Source organism: Lissotriton vulgaris, chromosome 3_1, assembly GCF_964263255.1.
Source record: "Lissotriton vulgaris chromosome 3_1, aLisVul1.2, whole genome shotgun sequence".
NCBI classification, from domain to species: domain Eukaryota; kingdom Metazoa; phylum Chordata; class Amphibia; order Caudata; family Salamandridae; genus Lissotriton; species Lissotriton vulgaris.
The window spans coordinates 45,416,489-45,443,837 of NC_141689.1; the positions used below are offsets into that span (position 1 = coordinate 45,416,489).

Below are 27,349 nucleotides of genomic sequence, written 5' to 3' on the forward strand. Positions count from 1 at the left end.
CTTTCCTAGAATTAGAGGCCACAAAACCTCTTTCTAAGTCTTATTCCATCCCCTCCTCACTATTCTTGCACTCTGCTTATTGCTGTGTCTGTTTATTTACTGGCTCCTATTAAATGGGTCTTTAAATCTGCCATCATTCTTTTTTAATTGTCCTAAAAGTCTTGACTCTCTCCTCACCACCTCTCTCTTGCTACCTTTATTTTTAGGTATGGCCTAGGGACATCTATGGCGTCTTACCAGGCTCATGTTTTCATAAGATTAATTCATACACAGGGAATTTGATGAGTTCTCTTTTTACATTGGTCTGTTCATGTGACAATCACATATTACTTCTAATCAACACATCATTCAGTATGGAGCATTAGGTCAGCCCACTTTATCCATTCACTAAATTACACCATAAGTGATTGCATGTTTCCTGCTTCCATTTGCACAGCCTTCTGAATAGAAATGCACCTTAAAGCCAAGCCTGGTGTGAGTGGGCTGCTAGGGTGCACCTTATTTCTATAGTTTTTGTTTGTTTGCAAGGTTTGTTTAAATATTCAATATGTTTGCAAAAGAAAAGAAAAAAATAATATTTCATTCTTGACAAGGGCCCACCTACTGCCTTTGGCAATGCCTGTTCCAGTTCTAATACAAATTTGGAGTACCCATTGTCTAGCTTCCCTATATCTTACTTCTCTTGTTCAGCCTATTTTACTTCTCACTCCATCCCTGCCCTGCCTCCAGTTTAGGTTAGATTCCCACCTTACTTCATACTGCCAACTTCCGATTCAAATCTTTTGCGGTGCTTACCCCAAGCTGTGAAGCTCTCACTCTTTTCCTGTACAGTGCCTGTCCTCCTTGCATCTTTTTGTAAGCTTATATGAAACGGTACATGCAGGGGTTGGCTACACATGGCGGGGTGGGAGCAGGGCATGGTTACCCACAGCATTTTTGCCCTATCTGTGTTTGCTGGCTGTACAACTGTGTGTACTGTACCACTGCTAACCAGTCATAAAATGCCTGTGTTGCTCCTTTCAACATAGTAAAATTGGTATACACCTAATTGGCGTATTTAACTTATCTGCAAGTCCCTATTATATAGTTCAAAATGTATTGCAACGTCTATAAGTAAAATGTCACTAGTGATCTGCAGCACCTATTGTGTCATCCACTACAGCTACAGTCAAAACATGGCTTTAGGATATCAATGTAGCCTGTCTGTGCAATACTACGTGTCATAATAATCCCTTTTGACAGGTCAAGAGCTTACTTTTAAACATTAATGTCATTTTTACGTTGGCCTTATATCCCACACCGCAGGGTGCATGGTATTTAAAAATAGGACATGTAGAAATAATGTTACAAATGTCCTTACAGTGACTAGCCCCTAAAAGCTATTTTACTCTAGCAAGGTTGTTTGTTCCACAGAAATCCACTGGGATTCACTATTGGATTTAATAATGCTATCTCTTCATAGGAAAGAGCAAGAAATATTTTACAAAGACTTGTTTTAATATTTATTAAACTCCAGTTTAATGGTAAAGTTGACTTTTTAACAATTATCAAAGAAAATGTACTTTTAGAACGTTATCTTTGCACTGCCTTAAGCCACTGGAGGCTAACTTGTTTTGATCTCCAGCTGTAGTCCTCTGAGTGCCCAAGTCCTGATGAGGTGTGAAAATGTCTCTCAGAGCAGAGAGCAAAGAATGATGGGGGTTATTTCGATGGCGCTGGACCCGCCACTGGCAGCCTGCCGGTTGCGGGTTCACCGTCATTGTGTGGCCATCCTCCGCCCACCAGATAAGGATGGTGGGCGGTGTGCTGGTGGACAAAAAGCCCATCCTCCACTGGTCCGACACAGGCAATCGTTACGATTGCCTGTCGGACCCGGCCAGCATACCCAGAATGGTGGCGGTGCCTAGCTGGCACTGTCCGCCACATTAGGATGCAGCATCCCCTTCAGCCTTTGAATGGCGGTTAAACTGCCATTCAAAGGCTGGCAGGGATGTACTTTGGGAGGCCATTGTGGGCCCCCCATGTGCAGCAGCAATGTAAATGTGCACCCTACAGTCCCTGCACCAGGTAGCAGGCACTGCGTGGTGCTTGCCACGTAGTGCAGGGAAATGCCCAACCTGCAATTTTAACATTGTGGCAGTTGCTGCAGCCAGCAGCACCCATCACAATGTTAAATATGACTTTTGCGGTTGCCACAGTGGCGGTTGCATTGTAATTTGCTGTGCGGGATCCCTGCCATTTGGCCGGGCGATCCGGATTACCGGGACGATGGGGGACGGACATAAGTTCATCCGCCATCGTAATGAGCCCCTATGTGTTGAGAGGAGTTGCTGTTCCCTCGACAGGATGGTCAGTGTAGTTGGGACCTGATGAACTTCAAAGAGGCTTCTGCTTTCACAGGCAAATTATGCTGACCCCTGGGCAAGGCCTTTTCATAGTTCCCCCAGAATAGTAGGCTCCTATCACTGGGGTAGCTGCCCCCAGAACTGTTTTAGAGTGAACACAGAGGATAGGCTGCTCATTACTCTGGTATAGTATAAAACGATAGAGAGTTACCCTCTGGATCCACAGGAACTGGGTAGAGTATAATCAGGAAAATAGAAGGTGTTCCCTGGGTTTTGATTCTTACGAGACAAGGTAATATTACCAAACTGCCCTATTCATTCTCTCGATGCAACATTCAATCTTTGCCCAATTCCGCCCGTTTAATGTATTATTCTGTAAGTAGAACCACTAAAGCAAAAATAAAGTAGCAAGAGATGATTTATTAAAAATTACGCTACAAATGATTCACTAGTTTCACATAAATCACAATATATTGATAGACAATTTAGCGCAGCATATTCTTTAATTTAATACGACATTCTGAAGGGTTTTTTAACTCTATTATATGTTTTTAACTTTATTATATGTGTTGTTTTTAAATCAATTCTTATACTGTGTTTTGATATATTGAGCAAAAAGCACTAGGCATTGTATTAAATTAAAGAATATGCTGCGCTAAATTGTCTATCAATATATTGTGATTTATGTGAAACTAGTGAATCATTTGTAGCGTAATTTTTAATAAATCATCTCTTGCTACTTTATTTTTGCTTTAGTGGTTCTACTTACAGAATAATACATTAAACGGGCGGAATTGGGCAAAGATTGAATGTTGCATCGAGAGAATGAATAGGGCAGTTTGGTAATATTACCTTGTCTCGTAAGAATCAAAACCCAGGGAACATCTTCTATTTCCTTGATTATGCTCATTACTCTGGCCACATCTCTGAGTGGAAGGACTAGATTTGCAAGAGGAAAAGGGTTTCACCATTGTGGATTTAGGCAGACAGGAGCATTGCAGGATTAATTGTAATAAGTCACATAGGAAATGCTGTAAAAGTTTGTAGGGTTACAACTGGGAATGTTTTCCCTATTTGTTAGGGAGTCACCAGGAGTCATCTCCACCCACTAGCTTGTGGCAGGTAAACATGTGCCATCCTGAGTATCCTCCTCAGAAGTTCACTTTTTGGACCTGTGGAAGAGCAGAAGACTAGGCCTGCTGTTTGAGTCGAGAGGAGAGAACTGATTATTCTAGACTGCCGCAGCTCGCGCCTAGAGGTGGTCGAGGCTCTGGCATCTGAAATAGCTTTTCGCAATATTGCTGCGCTAGTAAATAATTTTTAAGGAATACCCTTTGGGTTTTTAAAATCACACTAGTAAAACTTTGCTAGCTGTTGAAATTGCCTTACCGCATTACATTGCTCAGATTTCAGGCAGCATTTCCTTCACGCCCATGCCCCCCCGTCTGTCACGGCAAGTGCCGATTGTACGGAGGGGGCCGAGGGCTCGCTCAGCACGCACTGCACTCACTTCCGGTAGGAAGCCTGGGACGGAGGTGAGCAGGCTAGTTGTTGGAGCCCAGCGACTACAAAGAGGCGGTCAGAGTGGACGAGGGGTCTGATGATTCTAGACTGCCGCAGCTCGCGCCTAGAGGTGGTCGAGGCTCTGGCATCTGAAATAGCTTTTCGCAATATTGCTGTGCTGGTAAAAAAAAATTAAGGAATACCCTTTGGGTTTTTAAAATCACATTAGTAAAACTTTGCTTGCTGTTAAAATTGCCTTACCGCATTACATTGCTCAGATTTCAGGCAGCATTTCCTTCACGCCCATGCCCCCCCAGTCCGTCGCGGCAAGTGCCGATTGTACGGAGGGGGCCGAGGGCTTGCTCAGCACCCACTACACTCACTTCCGGTAGGAAGCCTGGGACAGGGGTGAGCAGGCTAGTTGTTGGAACCCAGTTACCATTAAAACCCATGCTGATACAGACGCGCAGCGGACGCGCGCAGCGGACGCGTGCAGCGGGCGCGCCAAAGGCGTGCCGAAGGCAAGCCTGTCTGCGCCCGTCCGCGCCTGGCGTGGGCCGAGGGCCAAAACCTCTGCCCAAAATTCTATTATTCAAGCCAGGATAGTTTATAATAACGACAAACTCAGGGGCTTACGGCCCACACATAGCTGCACCATTCTCAATTCGATGCTGGAATCCAAACATTGAAAGAGCTGCTCGCTGACCTTTAATTACAGCAGGTGTGGTTCAGCAGACAGGCAATGCCCGCAGGCCACACATAAAGCTATACATAAACGCACAGGTGCACAACACAATTTTAACAGTAAAATATGGTTCAAAGTCCAATAACCACAGGAATAGTGTTCCTTAGTTTCGATTCCTTTTTATACCAAAATACGTGAAGAAAAACGATTGTACAGCCGACGCGTTTCGTCCATTAGGGACTTCTTCAGGGCGATTTGTTCAAATATACGTAGTCGTGATGGTAGGTCCTAATTCTTGATGTAGTCGTATTTGGAAAGTGCCGGAACCAGGTGATGGATAGTTAGTAGACATGTTTGAGGGGAGGTCTTCACCAGGATAACATGAAGACTATTAACAGGTACGAGGCTCGATGTAAGATGCTGCCCTTCAATATCAATCTGGAGTATAAATATTTCACAATTGGAGATCGAAGATAGTCGTGCGGAGGTCAGTGTCAATTAATCGGTATGTCAAGCATGTCATTGTGGCCGATCTTTTTTAAAAGGGCCAACAGGCAAAGGGTATAGTTAAAAAAACTAGTCAGATTTAGGTGATTCTTGAAAAAGTGCATGTAATCTCATGCCAAAGATAAGAATGAGCCCTCAAATATTGAAGAGTGTTTCATGGCTCATGAAAAGACGGCACAATTCCCATCCATAGGAAACAAGGCGGCTCATGATAGAATTGTCACAGCCTGACATAACCTCCTCTAACACCGAACAGCGGTCCCGGTCCCGTGCGCCACCAAGTAAGCCATGAAACACTCTTCAATATTTGAGGTCTCATTCTTATCTTTGGCATGAGATTACATGCACTTTTTCAAGAATCACCTAAATCTGACTAGTTTTTTGAACTATACCCTTTGCCTGTTGGCCCTTTCAAAAAAGATCGGCCACAATTACATGCTTGACATACCGATTAATTGACACTGACCTCCGCACGACTATCTTCGATCTCCAATTGTGGAATATTTATACTCCAGATTGATATTGAAGGGCAGCATCTTACATCAAGCCTCGTACCTGTTAATAGTCTTCATGTTATCCTGGTGAAGACCTCCCATCAAACACGTCTACTAACTATCCATCACCTGGTTCCGGCACTTTCCAAATACGACTACATCAAGAATTAGGATCTACCATCACGACTACGTATATGTGAACAAATCGCCCTGAGGAAGTCCCTAGTGGACGAAACGCGTCGGCTGTACAATCGTTTTTCTTCACGTATTTTGGAATAAAAAGGAATCGAAACTAAGGAACACTATTCCTGTGGTTATTGGACTTTGAACCATATTTTACTGTTAAAATTGTGTTGTGCACCTGTGCGTTTATGTATACTGTTTAAAAGTTCTCTTATGAACTAGCATTGTGATGGTGGGTGCCAATCAGTGTGCACACAAATACCTTAACTAATACTTAGGGAACTTGGATAATGATGAGTTATTTGGGTTAGTTGCTATAACTAGTAAGGCTCCACTATCTTCTTTTGGTTTAAGCACAAATAAAGCTACTACATTAATAAAGGCAGCCTTGCTAAACGCAAGATCACTGGTGAAACACAACACTGAAGTAGCCAATCTGATTGACACACATGATCACGACATACTGTTTATAACTGAGACATGGGCAGATAATTCTTCTGACATCGACTTGGCACTTGCAGTTCCGGGCGGATATTCCATCCATCGGGTGGATAGACAGGGGAACCGTGGGGGAGGGACAGCGATCATCAGCAAAGATGAAATTCAGGTACACTGTGTGGCCGGGGGAAGCATTCCAGATTGTGAGGCCCTTCCTTTTAAAATTCGTATCACTGAAAATTATACCTTTGATGGCCTTCTGCTATATAGACCACCTAAGGCTAAGACCCCCATACTACAAGTATTGGGCCCTGCATTGGAATCCAGTATAATGGGTGCAGACTACACTATACTAGGGGATTTCAACATACACTTGGAGAAAGTAGAAGATAAAAATACTTTACTCATCACTGAAGCAATGACAAGTTGTGGCCTGTCCCAGTTAGTCCACATAGAAACACACTCAGCTGGTCATACGTTGGATGGGATTTTTTCCTCTAACTCTAACATCAATATGGGGGAAGTCATTCCGGTCCCCTGGTCGGACCACAAAGTTGTCAAATTTACCCTAGCTGTAGAAAATCTATATACCAGGAATGGGACAAAATTGATATAGGCAAACTACACGAACAACTAAGCATGACTACCCCGAGATTGAATCATGATATTGATTCAGCCACAGATCAATTAAATAATTGGATTAAAGCGGCTGTTCTTTCAGTCGCCCCATTAAAAAAGAAAAATGCTAAGAGGAAAAACATGTCCGAGCCTTGGTTTTCACATAAACTAAGAGTACAAAAACAAAAATGTAGACGGGCCGGAAGGACATGGAGGCGTAGTTATGACTTTGGGGAGAAAACAAACTACTGTAGGTCACTATCCATTTACAAAAAAATGATAATAGAGGAAAAGGTAGTCTACTATGTAAATAAAATAGAGGAGGGGAAACATTCCAGCAAAGTACTCTTTGCTATGGTTAAAAAATTAAGAGAGCCAACATCCAAAAACATGGAAGGTAACCTAGATTTATGCAATGAACCGGGGCAGTTTTTCATCGACAAGGTTAAACTTATCTATGACTCAATTAAAACCCCCAACAGTAATGACCTGCCACCTGGAAATGAACATCTCAGTTCACAGAGGAACACAGAAAGGATCTTGGAAGCCTTTCAGTTTTCTGCCTCTTCTATAGAGCAGATATGCCAACTCATACAAACCACTAAGTCAGGTGGCCCAATGGACCCATGCCCACCTAGCGTGCTGCACTTGTTTCCAGAGCTACTTAGCTCTCAACTCCATTTGCTTCTGGGAAAAATAATAAAGGCAAGCTGTTTCCTGAAAGGATGGAAAGCTGCCTCGGTCCGACCTCTCTTAAAGAAACCCAACCTTGACCCATCGGTTCCTGCTAATTTCAGGCCAATATCAAGAATCCCCTTCCCGGCTAAAATTTTTGAAAAACATTTGAATATACAACTATCTGGGTTCATTAGGGCATCGCAGGCACTTGATGTTTCACAATTTGGGTTCCGGGAGGAACACAGGACAGAAACTGCTCGGATCATGGCGGCGGAAGAGGTCAGGATGGTGCTGGATGAGGGTGGGAAGGTTGCCTTGATATTGTTAGATCTGTCGGCAGCCTTCGACACCGTCATAGCGTACTCCTTACCCGCCTAGAAGAAATAGGCTTACACCCATCTTAAGTATCCTCAATGGCGTCTTTTTTGGGAGAAAGATCCTTTTCGGTTCAGCTAGGGGAACACTCATCAAAATCTTTTAGAACCCCATGGGGGGTACCTCAGGGCTCATCATTAAACCCTACCCTCTTTAACGTTTATGTGGCCCTTTAGAAAACATCATCAGAGACTGGGGTTTCACCCCAATATCATATGCTGACGACACCCAAATTGTAGTGTCCATCTCGAATAACACAGGCGAGACAGTTGAGAGATTTAGGCTGTGTATGTCCCAGGTCAGTCATTGGATGCAGGCAAATTGCCTAAAATTAAATGGCGATAAATCAGAGGTTTTGTTGTTGGGGGCTGAACATAACATCTGGTCACGAGACTGGTGGCCTGATAGTCTGGGCTGTTGTCCATTGCCAGTGGATAGCGTTCGGAACCTTGGGTTTATGTTTGATTCCAAACTAAATTTCAAGGCCCAGATCAACAAACTTTCGTCATCAATATGGTACACTTTTTTTTTTTTTTTAACATAATTTTTATTTATTTCTGGCAATGATCAGGTGCAAACAAGTGCAGCACTCTACAGTCAGGAGACTACTGCAAGCAGATCAAGAGACATAAATCGTTCCACACCACTGATCACCTTTGAACACCCCTCCAACCCTTCCCTTCCCTCCCAGTCCCTACCCAACACCCCCAAAGTCCCCCCCACCCGGATCTCACCCCAGCCCACAGCACGTGTGTGTCTCTGTTCCAAAGCATGACATCGAATAATACTGTGTATACGTCTCCTCAGGTACCACCTCCAGTGTCTCCCTCAGCCACATCCTCAGGATCCGCTGGTGGATCTAGGTCAAGGCCCCTATAATCTGCCCATCTCTTCCATATTTTTTAGTGTTTTCTAGGGCATCCCCGGGCTTCAAATACAGGATGTTCCAACCCCATACAAAAATCCAATCCCTTCTTCCATACCCATATTGGGGGTGCTCTCGTACTTTTCCAGGCCTGGGCTATATCTCGTTTGGCGGTGGTAAAGCCCAACAACAGGAGATGCCTCTTATACACATTGCCCCCCACCTCCTCCAGCACGTGTAAGAGTCCCAACCTGGGGGTACAGGGGAGGTCCCATCCCAGCACTTCAGACAAGCAGTTCCGTACCCCCTTCCAATACCTATTCAAGCCCTCGCAGGCCCGCACCGTATGAAACAGGGTACCCACTTCTCTACCACATCTCAGACAATCCGGTGATGCAATCAATCCCGCTTTCCACAATCTCTCCCTCGTATAATATGCCCTATGCAGATATTTAAATTGGATGAGCCTAAGGCGCACTGCTATCGCCGCCCCCCCGGGGCGCTTCCAGGGCCTCCCTCCAATCCTCCTCCTCCAGTACACCTATATCGCGCTCCCAGGAGTCTTTCAACTTTTGTAAGGAGGAAGAGCAATGCGTGACCAGAGTCTGGTAAATGCGAGATACTTTCTTATCAACTAGGTCCCCCATAAACACCTTCGCCTCAAGAGGGCTAAATTCTGGCAAGGCGTCTAGGCCTAACAAACTAGGCGCAAGGGCATGGCGAAATTGCACGTATTTAAAAAACTGGGTCTTGGACATGTCAAAATCTTCACGAAGAGCTTGAAAGGATTTAAGGACTACGCCAGACATAACATCCCCTAGCGTTGAAACCCCTATGGAGTCCCATCCCCCAAACCCTCGCAGTGAGGCAAGCGCCGGGAAGCGACCATTGTTCCACAGAGGGGTCTCCTCCGTCAACCTGCCCCACCAACCCATACGACGCAGCGCCTGTCTCCAGATTTGAAAAACCACTTGCGTGGCCTGCAGTAGCTGCCTTTTCAACTGAGCTGAATATAGGATCTTATGGAGGGCGACATGTCCCATCAGGTAGCGCTCTAGGGCATAGGCCGGGTCAGCCCTATCACTGTACCACCATTCGTTTAGGATCAGTAGGTGTGAGGCCTGATAGTACGACAGGATATCAGATGTCGCAAGACCACCACAGTATGTGGAAAGGAAGCAAGGACGTAGTGCCACTCTTACCGCACCCCCTGCCCATAAAAAACGCTCCAACGCCAAATTGACTTGCCGGAACCAAAGGGGGGCAATGGGATGTGGATGGTTCTGCAGTTGATACAGCAGTCGCGGGAGAGCAACCATTTTAAAAATCGCTGAACGGCCATAGATAGTGAGAGGCATACAGGACCACGTCTTCATGTCCGTACAAACCCGGTCCCAGACCGGTACTATGTTACGTTCCCATGACACAACAGCCGACTCAGACAGGAAGACCCCAAGGTACTTAAGACCCCCACTGCCACCTGTAATGCTGAGGCCCACGAGCCAACGCCCGTCTGATCGCCCAGCACCTATAGGCTGGACGTACGCGGATTGAGATAGAGGCCGGACACTTCCCCAAAAATCCGCATGATCTCCAGGATACGGGGGCCCGACCTATTAATGTTTGTAACCAAGAACAGGACATCATCCGTGTATAATGCAATCCTATCCGACGGCCCACCGTCCCACTCGGAAGCCTCTCAGCTGCGCATCAATGCGCACCCATGCTGCCAATGGCTCCATGGCTAGCGCAAATAGATAAGGCGACAGGGGCACCCCTGTCGGGTGCCTCGCCCTATAAGGAATTTACCAGAGGTAGCCCCCTCAGGTCCAGTATCGCCATGTTACTTAGAACCCCCAGATTTAATCAGCTTAAATGGGGGGGAGATGTTTTGTCCTACACACAGCAAAGATCTGGAACTTGATACCGATAGCAATAAAAAACAGCTCATCACTGCTATCCTTCCGAAAGTCCTTAAAGACCTGGCTTTTCTCGAATTAATTCAGTTCCAACCAATTCACGATGTCTTGATACAACTCTCCTCGTCCTCTGCGTGCAGTCTTCAGTCATTTTTAGCGCCAAGACGCCCTCGGGCATTCGTGCGCTCTATAAATCCAATAATCAAATCAAAATCAAATCAAATTTCTAGTACCCAACACAAAGAAGTGACTCCAAGGGTCATTATAATGCTGACATCCTGCTCAAGCTACCAGGACAAAACAAGCTTCAGGAGACATTTTCTGCAACTGTCCAGGTGACCAGTTTAACTGGACCTGCCTTGGATTCCGCTGGGGGATCCAGCTGGAGTGAGTCCTGACCCCCAAGTGCTATCCAGAGGTCCTGGAACACTTAATTGTATCTGGTTGGACTTCTCCTATGACCCCAGAAATCTTGGATCTTAAAACATTTTTAGATCTGCGGAACTGTGGATCCGACAAAGGTCCATTGCCGCTGGGCTAGATTTCAGGTTTCTCCCACTCATACTTTTTCTGAAGCAGAAAATCTGATTGGAACCTCATGGAGATGGTATCTGCCTCCTGGGGCTATTTTTGGCTACAGCTTGCAGCCTTGCATTACTAGAGAAATCTGAGCTCCAAAAACATGACTAATTGCGAACAAAGAAATCTTGAAAGGTATGAAGGTGAAAAATATCAGGCTGATGAGAGAACTTTTCTGGGCATTAAAATAAATAAATTTCCACTTTGGAGATTTCCTGCCAAAAATGAGTGGCTTTAATGGGACCTCTTTCAATGGCTATCTGACCTCGTTGAGCCCTTCTCAACTACAGCTTGCTGCCGTGTCCCTCTGAAGATTTTTTACTTCCATTTTGAGTCCCAAGTTAAAAACTCTAACTGGTTGTAACCTGGTTTTTGTATCCGATTTGCGCTCCATTGGAGTTCGTCTCATATGGAGTCTAGGTCATGGTTTACTGTGAACAGTTGACATGGTTGGCGCCTAATATTTGTAGACATTATTTTTCATTTAAAATGTAAAAATCATAATTCCGGTTCCTCTATTAGATTTTTGTCTTTTTGGTGTTAGAATATTCTCTATTTTTCTAAATTGTTTTAGAATTTTTCTTTTGTTTTGGCTTCATTACTGTTTTAGCATGTCATATATACTTTACACATTGCATCTCAGTGCTATTGCTACAAAGGGTTTGAGCGTGGGTTAATTTAGCAACTTTAGAAGTTCACCCACACAAAGATTTCAATTATTGTTTGAGTTGGGTCATCAGCCCCCTCAACTAATACTCCAGCTTCATGCACCCCGCAGAGCGTAGCCAAAAGCCATGCTCTGTGGGTTCTGGCCACTCACTCAGTGTAGGGTGGGGGGGCCGCACCAAAGACTGTGCACAGCAGGATTTGGCTGTCGCCCAGAGAGTTGGGTACAGGAACATGTAATATGTAAAATCGAATGGGGTGCAAGTTATTTTTAGTTCTGTTAACTCTAACTGGGTAATTTGTCCATATTTTTTGTTCAAAACATTAATGTTAATTTTTTTGTGAATTTCTAAGTTGAAAACATTAAAAACTGATATTTCTATCACATCTAAATATAATATTACTTTAATCTTTGTTTTTTCAATGAATTTCTAGTTTTTTTTAACAAATAGTAATATTTGATTAACATATGTATGCTGATGCGCACTATCAAAGTGGGGGAATAGCCACAGGGCCTGGCCTGTGGCAAAGCCCCAACAGGAATCCAACCCCACGCTGTGCAGCTTTTTCAGATGTGCACAGCAGGATTTGGCAACAGGGCTTGGCCTGCAGCCAAGCCTTGTGGCCAAGCTACCTGGAGGTAGTCAACCGCTCCCCACTGCAGACAGCCAACCACACGCTGCGCACAGCCTTTTGTCGCAAGTGGCATGGGTTTGGCCACAAGGTCGCCTCCTCCCAGGCCTTCAAAAGGGACCTCAAAGTTCTCCTCCTCCAGAGACACCTCCAAAAGTAATTCACGCCCTCTTGCTATTTGGAGGAAGACTCCCCACTACTGATATTTTCTACTTTCCATGACCATGGGAGTGCCTTCCCAGTGTTTTCCTGTGGTGGGAGTGTCTGCCTTTTTGCAGTATTCTCCATGTACTTGTGTTCGGTGCCCTTTTGTAACATGCACACTACACTTTGCCCATGTAAAACACGGTTGCTACCTCTCACATGTTTTTATCTTTGATACTTGCACAAGGGCCACCTTGCCTACGTAACGCCTGTTCTTGTGCCAGCACGTATTGCAGTATTATACCTCAAATTATACTCTGTTTTCTCTTATAACTGCACACTTGTCACTTTTCCTCTTGTGCACTTTTGACTACCTCATGTATTTTTGGTTGCTCACAATTTTTACTACCTCATGTTTTTTTGTTTGCTCACAATTGTCACTATTACCTTATGTAAGTAACGTATGTTTTAGCAATCTGCTCTTCTGTAATGTTTCTCATTATGTTTCATTTCTGTTCCTAATGTGAAGCGCTCTGACGCCTTCGGGTAAAGTCCGCGCTATATAAAAATGCATAAATAAATAAATAAAATAAATTGTAGCCAGGCCCTGCATCCAACTCCCCACATTCAGCCACCCTGAGGCAGCCAACCCCACGCTGTGCATGGCCTTTGGTCATGTGTGGCATAGGCCCTTAGGCCTATCTTGCAAACAGGCTCAGCTTCCAACTCCCAACAGGAAGTCAACCCCATGCTGCACGCACCCTTAGCCATGCACAGTGGGGTGTAGGTGACAGGGCTTGGCTTGCCGACATGTTTGTGGGTAAACCCCCTGCAAGATGCTAACCACACACAGCCTTTGCGGTAAATGGGGTAGAGTTGGCTTTCGGGCACTTAGCACTCCATCATCTAGGGCAAACCATATATAATAAGGGGAGGGGAATGTAGCCCCCTCCCTGACCCTTAATTGACCCAGGAGATCCCTTTCCCGGAGCAAGATCCAATAAAAAAGAGGAGGGGGTAGTTTGGACTCCCTCTCCAAGCCTTACAAGGTTTCAGGAACCCAAACCCCAGTCCAGTTCTAATAAAAAGGTGAAGGGGCCATTTGGTCTCTCTCCCCCAGCCTTTATTAGGGTCCAGTGGCCCAAAGCCCTGAGGTCAAATACAATATAAAATGGGGAGGACCACACTGTCCCCTCAAGCCTTCTTACACACCGGGGACTGCACCTCTGGGGCCAAAATCTTAGAATACGGGGATGTGCAGCCCTTAACCGCATTCCTTAATAGACATCAGGGACTCCATCCCCTGGGTCAAATACAATAAAAAAGTGAAGGGGGCCTCACCCCTGCATCAAAAATAATAAAAAAAGGGGAGTGTCAGGTTCTCCCCCTCCACAAGCCTCTTTTCGCCTCAGGGAACCCAACCCCCCGGGTTGCCTGTTTTTTTAAAGGGGAGGTGGCCACATAGACCCCCTTCCGAGCCTCAATTGGTCCTTGGGACCCCATCACCTGGGGCTGAAATTTGTAATAAAAGGGGAGGGGTGCTGCCTTGTCACTCCTCCGAACCTCATTAGGCTCTGGGGACCCCAACCCCCATGGCTGTTTTTTATTATAAAGGGGAGGGGCTATGTGGCCCCCTCTCTGAGCCTCATTATGTCCTGTGGACCCCATCCCTCAGGGCTGTTTTTATTATAAAGGGGATGGTGGTGTGCGGAATGGGGTCTGCAGGGCCATTCAAAGCTCAGGAATGAGGACCCCCATATGATAAAATATTATAATTTGAGATATCGTCAGTGATGTCATCAATAATGTCACTAAACCTTTGTGTTTTTCAGTGGAAAGAAAATGATATATTCCACACATGATCTTAAGAAATAAACAAGGACATTCTTGTTACCTGCCAAGGTAGGTATTTGTTGATGTCAGCACAAGCCTCTTTTGTGATCAATTCTCGCTCAGGTGTGCAGTTTAGCAGAGTGTCCAGAGCATGAGCGAAGGCGTATACGGCGGTGTAGCTTTGATAAGTATAGCTCAGGTCATTCATTTCAAATAAAGTCATGGCCTTGTCATCCAGTAACTCTTTCCCTGAGCAAAGTTTCTGCTCACTTTTCTCCCCTTGGATGAACACATCTCTTGTCACATTGGTCTCTTCAAAATGACAATGAAACGCCTTCATCCAGAACAATTTTATGAATATATCGTCTGGGTATCTCATGGGTTCTAAACTGAGCAAAAACTCCTCAAATCCCAGCATGTGATCAGTGTAAGGTGCAATTCCCAGAGATCCATTGAGTATTCTCCAGGCCTGGTTGTCCAGTAATCCTGGTGTAATTGTAAAGGCAGCAGTGAATACCCAGACCTTGCCACTTAATTCCAGTGAGTAAAGGGTTTGTAGCAACATCTTGAGGTGCACCTCTGGGCTGTGAAAAATGATCACTTTTGCTGTATGTCCCTGTATCATTTCTGCAATGCGAAGGACCTTCTCCTTGGAGTAGCGAAGGTTGACCTGCTCCACAAAGGCTACACAGCTGCCACTCTCTTCGATGTCTCTTCTTATTGCTTGACCTCCTTGAAGGCCCAACTCATCATCAGACACAACCATGCCCACCCATGCCCACTGGAAGTACCCCACCAGCCATGCCAGGGCCTTGTTCTGGAACGTTGAAGGTGGCACCGTACGCAGAAAGGAGGGGAACTGGAGCTTGTCGCTGAGGGAAGAGAGGACGGATCCATGACTGACCTGATCAAAACATTAAACAACAGAAAAACATTTAGGGGAGGAAATTATACTATAATAAAACTCTGCCTTTTACAAATACCAGAAAGAGAGAATAATATAACTTAGGGAATGTGCTGCATTCTGTAATTTACTGTTTATTCATCCTTACAACAGTCAGATTAACAGCTTTTCAAGAACATATTCAGCAAACTGAAATGTCTCTAGACACCTATAAAACGTGTAATAGCAGAACTGAGATATAAAAAGAAAGCATCATTTGGCAAAGATAACACAGTTTGCTCTATTTGGAATCCAGGATTTACAACTCAATGGTCTGTAAAAAAGGCTCAATTAAAGAGCAGAGTGCTCCATCTTTCAGAACACAATCTCATATAATTGTATAAATATGATCATATTGTTTTAATATATATATATAAGTTGGTTTATTTGATTTAATTTTTATTTAAAAAAAGAATTTGTGATTATAGTTTATGTTGTTAAAGTGTGTTGCTGAGTTTATTGGGAATAGAGTGGAAAGTTAAATAAATTACAATACTTTTAATTTAGTTATTAATGTTGAATTATTTTTTTTTTTAAATGTTAAAGACTTTTATTTTATTATTAATTATGTAAGTTGTAAAAAAATGTAATTGTTGTTTAATTTAAATCTATCTGGTTTACAATTGTAGGAGGGAGCCCTCCAGCTTCCTGCAAGCAGCCCCATTCTGTAAAGCTGCACTGGAAATGGCCATTTTTTTTGTTTTCTGTCTTCTTTTTAAGATTGGGTGCCTTGGCCCCAACCTGGGTGCCCAACAACATTTTTCACATTGGCAACAGTGGGAACCATCCTGGGTGTTGAGACAGAAAACGTTTCTAACGCCCTCAGGGATTTTCTTTCTACTCCTGCTAGGGGTGACCAATCCTTGAATGTGAGCATGGGGACACTTTTCAGCTCCCACCTGGTGAGAGCCCTTTTGTTTGCTCCCACCATGTGGGAGCTCAGAAGTCTTCCTTGCCCAGGCCCTCACTTGCTGTAAACAGTGTCTGGTGGATAGTGTCTCATCCGGCTTGGGGGATGTGGAGCCCAGGGCCATACCATTGCTTGAGGAGGAGAGCCTCATTGCCCTCCTCTCCAAAACAAAATACAACAGGACCAGGGGATGGGGTCCCAGGGGCCATATCATGGCTCACACGCACCCTCTCCATTAGGATGAATTTGGCCTCAGGGCAAGGAGTCCCCTGGGCCTTAAAATGGCCAAAGGGACTCCATCTCCCCTCCCTATAAGTATAAATATGGGTCCCAGGGGATGGAGTCCCTGGTCTATTGCAATGGTGCGGGGAGGGGGCTCTACATCACTTCCCCAAATACATTTTTGAAAAACAGCACCCCCTCTGGCCTTGGCTCACCCGTTGCAAGTAATAAAATTGAAAAGGGCAGCAGTTTGCCAAAAATAAAAATTATACTTTTGGTTCCAGGTGATCCCAGCACCATGGCTGTGGGTGGCACTGTATCCCTACCCTGCCACCTATGTGTTTTTTATATTCTTTTTCCAGGACAGGGGATTGAGTACCTGAGTCCTAAAAATTACTGCTTCAACCGCATTGTTGATATTGTGTTGTTATCTTTTAATCTCTTGGATCCACAGATCCTCTGCATCGCTCTACATACACACATTTCTAAACCTCACATTCTCATAAAACCTCTGAACAGATTTGGACCAATTCACACAAAGCACACTTTTTGGGAATCTGCCATTTTGGCTGTGTCTAATTTAACCACTTAAAATTGCATGGGGAAAACGCAATTTGTGACCCACATTTCTCAGTCCCCACTTGACAGATTACCCCAAAAACGTTCAAAATGACGCTAATGTAGATGAGACTTTTTGAAACGTACTGTGACGTTTGTCAAATGGCTTAAGAGTTATAGGCAAATGCTGCAGTCTCTATACCAAAGTAATAGACTCATAAAGTATGCCAACCTGCAAAAATAGTGGGAGCGGTGCCCGCGCAGGGAAGGTAACGCTTAGTGTTACACAGAGTTTATCAAGGAGTAGAAGAGAAATATGTGTTACACAGGAGAGTGTTGCATCTAGGGACAACAGTAGGCTAGTGTGATGTCTGTATGGCATCATAAAAGGGATAAAAGATGTGACCAAGTGAGTAGCAGGCCTGGGGGAGAACAGATGCAAACTGTAAAAGAGTGACCTGCAATTATAATAGTACAAGCAATGTAAATTGTTATCTAAATAGATGGGGTGGGTGGGAATGCTGCTGCAGGTCATGAAAACAAGGTTGCAACACTTTTAAATTAAATGGAGGAAGTTTAGGGGGCAGAGAGTGTTGATTTCCAGTTCCATTTGCAACCTGGGACCTGGTAACCAGTATCGGGTCAGAACAGAGTTCAGTGCTGAGACCGGTTAAAGGGCCAAAGGCTACAATGGGTCATCATTAGACCCAGATGGTGGGCAGCACCTGTTACAAAATTCCCTAGGGATACCACCTTTAAGGGCCGTATTTCAATACTGGTCAATTTCTAATGATTATCAGGGGCTTCCTTAATGATTTTCTGGGAATACCCAAAGGACTGAGACATCCAGTGAACCATAAGGCTTCACCATCAATTTGAACTGAGAATTGGTCTTTATGGCAGTGCACAAGAGTGTCACTAAAGAGAGATATCTCCCAAAGCCTAGAGGCTAGTATCATTAAGTAGTCTTGGGTCTCCCTAGGGGCTCAATATCCCATAAAAGTAAGCCATTGTGTCCTAAACCTTTTATTCTCTTACGTTTTGCACCATTTCGTCTCAAGTCCAGTATGAATAGGACAGACATGTTGTTAAACATTGAGGCTTATGTTCCATGACTCATTCGGCATTGTTCAGGAGATCCTGACATATAGTTTATTGAAAGCTATCTTAACCTAATAAGGAGAAATATACCCAGATTAGTCAATTTGCTCAATAAATTTAATTTGTAAGTAGAGAAAGTGACGTATGGCTAACCAAGAACGTCCCAATGTCATTTATAATAATACTTTTCGACTGGGAGTTTGATTTATCATTTAATTTTTGAGGGACTGTAATATTTTGACTATAAATAGATATGTTTTCCATTAGTTTTGTATAAAAGACTACATTTCCTTCAACAGTAATTGAAAAAGTTCATTGAACTTTGACACAAACTCTCAATACCAGAATTTCTTTAAAAACTTCTACTAAGCATTTTTTGTGAGATCCTGCTGATCTTTACCTGGGGGTAATGAAGAGCTCCCATAATTCTGGCCATTGGGACACTCAAGGATGACATTGCTTCCCCTACAATGCCAGCCAGTGGGGGACGTGGTGGGCACCGGTATCCAGGAGTTGTCACTCTTTCACCAGAGAGAAGATTCAGCACTAGTTCAATGGCTCGGCTCTCAGACATACATGAATCAAATATCCGGAAGCCCAGGGTGATGTTTGGCAACAGACCCGGCATTTCATTGATTTCTTTTATTGCAAAAACCATGGCCAACAAATCCCGATAAAATCGGACACTGAATCTATGTGATGAAATAGGTAACAATCAGTAATATATCAATCACAGAATGTCATTACTCATGTTAATGTGGACTTCATAAACGACCTCAATGTCTTCAACATATGTTACTTTCTAAAATGTCACTTGTTATTAGGGCCGATATAGAGTTCGGCATCTGCCGTGCTTCAAGTTCCATTGGATATAACACACTTGGTATATGGTGGACAGTGTTATACGGTTCCTAAAAGTTTAATAGGACTGTGTATTATCTAAACAAGAGCTTCACAGTATAGAGACTCAGTCTACATATATCATCAGTAAATGTTAGGTTTGCTTTGGCTAGCTCATAGTACCACATCTAAACCCCTAACCTGACCAGGGTAATAAATGTTATTATTAACCTTGAACATAACATCACTGATTCCCAAGGAATTTGTAGAAACAGGTCAAAAGCCTTTTGTTTGTTACTTTTGCATGCTCAAGTTATACACAGGAAAGATATGAAAATACATTTTCAAAACATTAATTAAAATAATCAAATTTTTGTAAAGAAAGCGCGAGCTGCCATAATGAAGCAGATGAGACACATTACTGTGGAGAAGTGTGGCTCACTGGTTAGAGCAGGCAGACCCTAAAGCAGAGATCAGACCCGGGACCAGGGTTCAATTCCCGACGCGGCAGAGTCTTGAGGTCAAATGTCCATGGACTCGATAATTCTCGCTTCGGTGCCTGACCTAATCATGGGTTCACACTCTGCAACTCTGGGCATTAAGCTTGCTTAATCTCCACAACGGCCCCCCTGCGGCGGGATGCCTGGCTTTCACCATGGGGATGCCCTGTAGGGGCTATCTCACAGGGAAAAGCCAGGACGGGTTCCCAAGGCAAGCACGGAGATACCCCTTTGGGGGTCGAATCAGGCGCTATATAAGAATATAATAATAATAATAATAAGCATTATTAGCATGGTAAAAAATACACAACAGAGGTGTAACGTTGAGAAATATCTTTATTTCTCCTTGTTACTTCCTCTCTTGATGTGTGCTACAATCAGCAGCACACATGCAAAGAGAGATATGCCTCTCATGATTGTTTTTGTGCAGGAAGTAGACCCTTCCTTCACAAAAAACATCCTGCATGCACAAAAACAATCTTTGGTGCAAGGGTGCCTGCGTTGGCGCTAGGCTGCCAAAACGGTGCCAGCGCAAAAGAAAAGGGCAGGAATGGGCTATATTGGATAAGTCCAACCTATTCCTGCCCTTTCCCTTTGACACAGGGCAGCACAGCATGGTGAATTGCTGTGCTGCCTTGCGCCACAAAAGTTGTAAATATGCCCAAAAGTGTGCAGGCTATCCTTCTTCGCAGGATGAATACCGGAGTCAGCAGGGCTGCATCTCAGTCACAGTGGTTTCATGACAATGTCAACATGAAGGGCTTCTCTCACCCAGCCCAGCATGGATGCTTGTTATATAATTAAACACTGTCCTTATCTCACTGTGGCAGAGGTGGAGAACAGCTTTTTTAGTTTGTCTAGAATAAACAAGTTATCTCATTGCTTTCTGATTGTACGACTCTGAGACTAAGGCCATCCTCACGGTAAAAGGGAAAGCCCGTCATAAGGGCGGGGGTCCCATGGGGGCAATTAGGATGCGCCCACCACAGTGGCGGGCGCATCCTGCACTCCTGGCATTGTGGGGGGCGGTGCACTCAGCACCTCCCGCCACAATGCCAGGAAGTGGTACAAAAGGGGGGTGGTGATGGACGGAGCATCTGAACCAATCAAACACTCACACCCAGTCAACAGATCTGGGTTTAATCCATAACCGTTCTTTAGCCCACTCTGCCACCCAAGTTCAGACATGGCCATATGCAAATCAGTCTGACTCTGTGCCTCATGGGAACAGTCCAGCCCGAACTGCCAAGCCATGCCTTCCCTGGACCGGAAACAAGCTTCCGAGGACCGGTTTCCGGCATTTCAGCCGTCTTCAGCCCGGCTTACTTGAATCCAGTGGCAAAGTGAGTAAGGGACTCACGTCTAAGCATACCCTGCCAACTTATGGCAGGCATGTTGTGCACTTCCATGCACAACATGGCAGGCACCGCCCTGTGCCTGCCATGTTGTGCATGGAACTGCTGGGGGGTACCATAGGTACCCCCCATGTGCAACCCCCACCCCCAGAGTACCTGGGGGCCCGCAACCGGCCCCGGCAGTCAATTCCGGCATGCCTTTCCGTGGCGGCAATGCCGCCACGGAAAGGCATCTTTCGGCACCCATGTTAATATGGCTGGCGGTGTCTAATAGACACGCCACCATATTAAACCCTTTTCCGCCCGGTCAACTCGTTGACCGGTCGAAAAACGGCAGACGGTCTTTCCGTCCGCCGCATTCCCCCCCGCCATAGTGATATGGAGGAGGGGAAATGGGTGGCGGACGGGGTCGGATCACGGGAATATCGCCAACGCCATGCGGGCGGTGGCGATCCGCCCCTGATCCTAATGGGCCCCTAAATGTGCAGGCTACAAGGCGACAATGCCTACCAAGAATTAATAAATATGCAACATATTCCCATGTTAGAGGAAAATATGTAACAACTATGTGGGCCCAAGCGCAAAGAAGAGGCCCCCTACAGTTCCAAATAAGGTTCCTTAAAGTAGGGAAAAAGTCAATAAATGTACAGATATAAGGAAAATGTAGACCATAATTAATGTTCTTACCAAAGGACAACGATAAATGTATCAAAAATACAAAAAAGTGCATTTGTTAAATTTTATTACATTTTTAGACAATGGAAAAGATTGAAATATGAAAGTGAATGAATGATTTTCAATCTTATCCATTGTCTACAAATTTAATAAATGCTAATTTTTTATAAATGTATTGTTGTCCTTTGGTTCTTTCTGAGAATTATTATATATGTAAGAACATTAATTATGGTCTACATTTTGGTTGCCTTAAATCTGTACATTTATTTAACAACTATGTGGGCCCTACAGCAACGGGATATCCTTCATGTTTGTGATGGAATATGTAAATGTAAATGTATTTGAGCTTATATAGCGCACAGCTACCCACAAAGGGTTTCCCGGCGCTTGCTTAGGGAACCCGTCCTGGTATTCCCCTGTGAGATAACCCCGGCAGGATATCCACAAGGTGAAAGCCAGGCATCCCGCCGCGAGGGGCCATTGTGGAGATTAAGCAAGCTATTGCCCAGAGTCGCAGAGTGTGAACCCGTGAGTTGAGACGGCACCGGAGCGAGAATTATCGAGTCCGTGGAATTTTTGAGCCCAAGACCCGCCGAGGCAGGGAATTGAACCCTGGTCCAGGGCCGATCTCAGCTTCCGGATCTGCTGTCTCTAACCCCTGAGCCACACTTCTCATAACCAATATCCCAAACTCTAAATCGCTCCCTTCATTATCAAGGATGAACTTGCTAATTACTCAAAATAAGTACCCAGTTAAACAAGAATTAATCACATGTAAAGTTTTTTTTTAAAGGAATGATAAAACATAAGTAACAACAGCAATACAATTTCCATTAATATTTGGAAAATCTACCATTTTATATAAAGGGACTGACATCTTTTTGCATTAAATTATATTTTAAGAAAATTGTTTTCACTTATTCCCACAATAGTATTGAAATATAAAATATCAGTTTTCTGGAACCACGTTTCACACAGTTGTTAAATTCTTGGTACATGTGGTAATGAAAACAGTGATTTCTTTCTAATACTCATATTGAATGAAATGCTAAACCAATATTAATTAAAGAACCTTTGCACTTCGGGATCAATGTTTTTTTCAAGTATTCTTACCTCTCATTTAATGTTAAAGTATTGAAAATTTAAATTACATTTGCTTTAAATCAAGACCAAGATGTATTGCTGATGTTTTACGTCTTGCCCACCAATCACTAAACAGCCCTAGTCACACTGTTAATTTTCAAATAATTGTTTGCATCACAAACCAAGAAAGTAGCATAGACCTGTGTCCTTTAAAACTAATACCAACCATGCCAAGTTGTAACTAAAGAGCCAATACTGAGAAGTTGAATACATTTGTAAAAAGCACTTCCAAATCATATATTTGAAAGGGTTGTCTTTTCTTCATAACCCTTTTAGTAAAGTTCATATTATGTCAATTATAGTTTTGAAAAAAACAATCTAAACCACTTGTACCTGCCAATGTCTTAGTAATCTTCTCCTTATTGGTATTTCTTGATATAACTTGTGATTTACAAACCCCATAGCTAATGGTAGTTTGGAATAACCTTCAATTTGGTTTGTAACTAATATGAGCCATGGAAGGATTACTAGTTTGATGTTGTTCATATCATAACTTTAGTAATTCCTTCACTTATACTTAAAAGTTGTCTTTAGAGTAACTTTCAAACCATTTCCATGAGTATTGAGACCTATCTGTATACGATTCAGTGTATATATTTTTTTGCAGTTTTATTTAGCACAAAGAAGACCCAGCGTTGTGTAGTTGCAAAGGCTCTGGTCACAAACTCTTCCATTTTACATATTCATGTTCAAAGTTGACATTTGACTTTTGTAATACAATTTGTTTGCACATCTATGTAATACCTGTTTACATATACATTTCCTCAGAGGCACATTATCATCTCTTAGAACACTCTGTACAAGGTCCCTGGTACTCTGCGCAAACTATGTTATGGATTGTTGTCTGGTAGACGACAGCCTTGGGTGGGTAGAATAAACAAGATGGGTCCGGACCAGAGCTCGGCACTTAATGCATGGTTTTAGCTTAATATATAAAACACATGAGCACTTGCTTAAACAGAGGAGCATTTCGACCCCATCTCTATCCTGAGAAGAACGGTGACCTGCTCTAATCCGACCTGGCTATTGGATAATGCACGCACACAGGTAAATGGGCAAGCTAGACCACTCTGGGGGATCTCGCGGATTAGCACACCTAAACTCATTAGTATCGGCAAAGCTAGGTATGTCTTCATATAATCAAAGACAAAACAAAATGTTCAATGGTTTAATTATTCATTCTGTTCACCATTCTTGTAACGCTGGTGCCATTGGTTTGCTTCATTCTAAAAATCATTGCAGCTCATATATTTTACACAAAATTCCTGTTGATCTTGGCGCTGGAGATGAGGAGGTTCTTTCACTCTGTTCCCGTGGATGACCCTTTTTTGGAAATTTGGAACTTCTTGTTGCCAGTTGGTTTTGCGCTTTACCCCCCCCCTTATCCTCTTTGCAGCTGGCTGTGCGGACTACTGATATGGCTACATGAGCTAGCATTGGGGGAAGTTTTGCAGGGATGCCTGGCCATAAGCTCAAGAGTGTGATCGAGTGTGGTCTGAGGTGAAGTCTGTGATAGCTCGGGGAGATGCCTACCCTCCTTAAGGGATAGCCGGCGTTCACTCAACTCAATCTCATATGAGAGTACCTTGGCGGCCCCTGGATAGAAAGGCATCTAGGGTAGTTGATTTAGCCCCCCTGCCTTGATCATTAATGGTTTTCCTCTTAATAACTGGACAAAAGCAGCTGATGTCCAAGTGTGTCCTGAAAACTCTTCTGTAAACGTTTCCCAGCACCTGTTCGTCAGAGGGGTGGCCCATCCCAGTCTCCTCCGGGGTCCGACAGGCATGGACGTTCTGCACCACGGTGTGGGATGGCGCTTAAGAGTGCAAAGAAGGCTCCTCCCTCCTGGGAGTCGTAATGCAGTAGGGCCTGGGGCTGTATAAGCCGAAGCAGCGCTGGAATGACGCATGGACAACAGTTACTGCTCTGTCGGCCGGAAGACCCCGAGCGGTCTCTGGCCCCTTTATTTATGCCCTCGGGGCAAGCCACCGCCCAGAGGGGTGTGGGGATGCATGGGTGCAACAGCAACATTGCGTGAGAGAGCCCGGGTGGCTCTCTAATCCCTTCTTTCTTTTAGTTCTGAACCACCAAGTCCGCTCATTTCTTGGGGAGGTATATACAAAGTCCTTCAGCTGCTGGCTCGGCACCGGATTCGGCCGGAGACCATACTTCTGGCTCCGGGTACAGGGAGATGTCGCAACCCTAGCCGGGGTGCCCTCAACCGATTCGGCTACAGTGCTCTGGGTGGTCGGCCGGGTATTACCAGCACTTCCTGGGCTGGAGGACCTCGGCGACTCCGACAAGGTGTTCCTCACATCAGGCGAGATCGTGGGAGAGAGGTTCGGCAATGGGTCTTGACAACCAGGTGCCTCAGGATCTATGTCCGCCTCCATTGTCTTCTTGAAGCTGGACACGTTCCTCGTGACGGACTGTTGGTACCAAGGATATTTACAATGACCCACGCCTCTGGCTGATAGGCCGTCCGGAACTTCCATCCGGGGTGTCAGTCTTTGATCACCACCCGGTCTCCCACTCTTAGCTGGGGTTCCTGGGCTCTACGGGCCTCACTCGCCTTCCGGTTCGTTGTCTCCCTCCTCGCCTGGACGGCTGCATCGTCCCGCTCCATGGGCGCCCACGTCTGGTCCGCCGGGATACTGTCTGGTGGGGCTCGCTTGAACAGGAGATGAGCCAGGAGCACACTTAGTGGTGCTATGAGGAGTCTGACGGTAGGAACCCAGGAATTGGTCTAAGGCCACTGCAGGATCTTCCCCGTTGTCCACAGCGATGCACAAAGCCCGGTTGATGGTTCCCATCAGTCTTTCTACTTCCCCGTTTGCCTGGGGCCACAGTGGGGTGATCTTCATATGGCGCACCACTAGGTTCTCAAGGTATTCTTGAAACTCCATCCCCTGGAAAGGGGGTCCATTGTCAGTCCACGCTGAGTTGTGTCCATGGAGCCTTGCACGGCTCTTCCGTGATCACGGGTGCCGAAGCGGGGTCCCCTCCTGTGATCGTGCAGGCATGGCACTGTCTCACCATCTCCTCCACCATGGAGTCCATCGCCGGAAACTATACTTTGTCCCGTAGCCTGGCCTTGGTCTTGGCCATTCCTTGGTGGCTAACATGAGCCAACGCGAGGATTCTCTTCTAGAGCTTTTCGGGTATTACTATGAGATGCCCTCTCAAAATCACTCCTTCAGCTCCCACACTCAACTCGGTCCGAACTTGCCACAGTTGTTGACGTGCATGACTGACCTTCAGCCAGAGGATACGCGCTCCGTCCATGAAGTAGGTCCAACCATTGTTCTCCAGGACTTCCCGAACTCGGTTGAGAGTGGGGTCTTCTTAGGTTGCGTGGCTAATCTCCCCAAGCATCATGCCTTTTGGACAAGCACCTTGTGACAACATGCGTACAAACGCCTCTGTGCTGCAGGCATCCGCAGGCGACTAGGTTGGCGTCAGGGATTCCGGGTGACGGGTCAGGTAATTGGCAGGGTTGTGTGCACCTGGGCGGAAAACCACTTTGAAGGTGTAGCCTTGCAGCTGCACGGCCCATCGTTCAATCCTCGGAGGTGCTTACCGGGATGAGCCAGCAAACAGCGGGAGCAACGATTTGTGGTCAGTCACGACACTGAATTCTTGGCCGCACAGATATAGATGGAAGTGCTGGCACGCCCATTTGATCGTCAATGCCTCTCTCTCGATTTGAGCGTATCTGGTCTTGGTGTCGGTGAGGGCTTTGCTGGCATAGGCCACTGGCTTCCACACCTCCGGGCCGTGTTCCTGGAGAAGCCTGCACCCTGGCCCACCGGGCTGGCGTCAACAACCAATTCCGTTCGGCTTCATGGATGGAAGTACGGCATCACAGTTTTGTCCAGCAGGCCCGCCTTGATGTCCTGGAACTCTTTGTTGGCCGCTGGCGTCGATTCCCATTTGTGATCGTACCTCGTGAAGACACGCAGTGGCTCAGACATGGCTGCCAGATTGGCGTGCTGGCTGTCCGGATTGCTTCGGCCTTCTTCGGCCTTCTTCTGATCGACCAAGAGTCCCTCTCGGGTGAAGGTGTACCCGAAGAAGTCCATGCTCTCTTGATAGAAGGAACACTTGGCTTTGTGCAGAGTTAGGCCACATTCCAACAGTGGCTCGGAGATGGGAGTGGTGTTCCTCGAGCGTGTTGGAGTATACCAAGATGTCATCGCTGAGGTTGATCACGCCTTACAGCCCCGACAGAGCTTCCCGAATGGCATTCTGGAAGACCTCTGCGGCCGATGATACTCCGAAGCTGAGTCTCTTGTACCTGCATAACCCGACGTGTGTTGAAAAAGTGGTAATGTACCGGCTTTCCGGTTCCAGTTCCAGATGGTGGTACCCGGCGTTCAGGTCCAGCTTCGAAAACAACTTTGCTCCATTCAGGTCGGCCACGATATTGTCCATCATGGGGGTGATGTGTTGTTCCCTCTTCACTGCGGTATTTGGCAGTCTCATATCGACGCAGAGTCGAATGGCTCCTGGTTGCTTGGGTTTGGGTGCCACGACCAGCGGGGTCACCCACGGGGTGGGGCCAGGCACTTTTTCGATTACCCCTAGTTCCTCAAGCTTCCTCAGTTCCTCCTCCACTTGCGGACATTGGTTGAAGG

The 27,349-nt window shown here is 45.3% G+C and overlaps 1 protein-coding gene across 1 annotated transcript in view; it reads right to left on the reverse strand.

Moving 5' to 3' along the window:
• The window catches only part of LOC147725906 (vomeronasal type-2 receptor 26-like), a 127,211-nt gene extending 101,593 nt beyond the window's left edge, over positions 1 to 25,618 (reverse strand). Inside the window, exons 1-2 of the mRNA XM_086963385.1 lie at positions 25,368 to 25,618; positions 18,600 to 18,891 (exon numbers count right to left, since the gene is read on the reverse strand). Of these exons, the coding sequence (XP_086819511.1) occupies positions 18,600 to 18,891; positions 25,368 to 25,618 (543 nt within the window). The remainder of the gene's footprint in view (positions 1 to 18,599; positions 18,892 to 25,367) is intronic.
• Between the last annotated feature and the right edge of the window lie 1,731 nt (positions 25,619 to 27,349).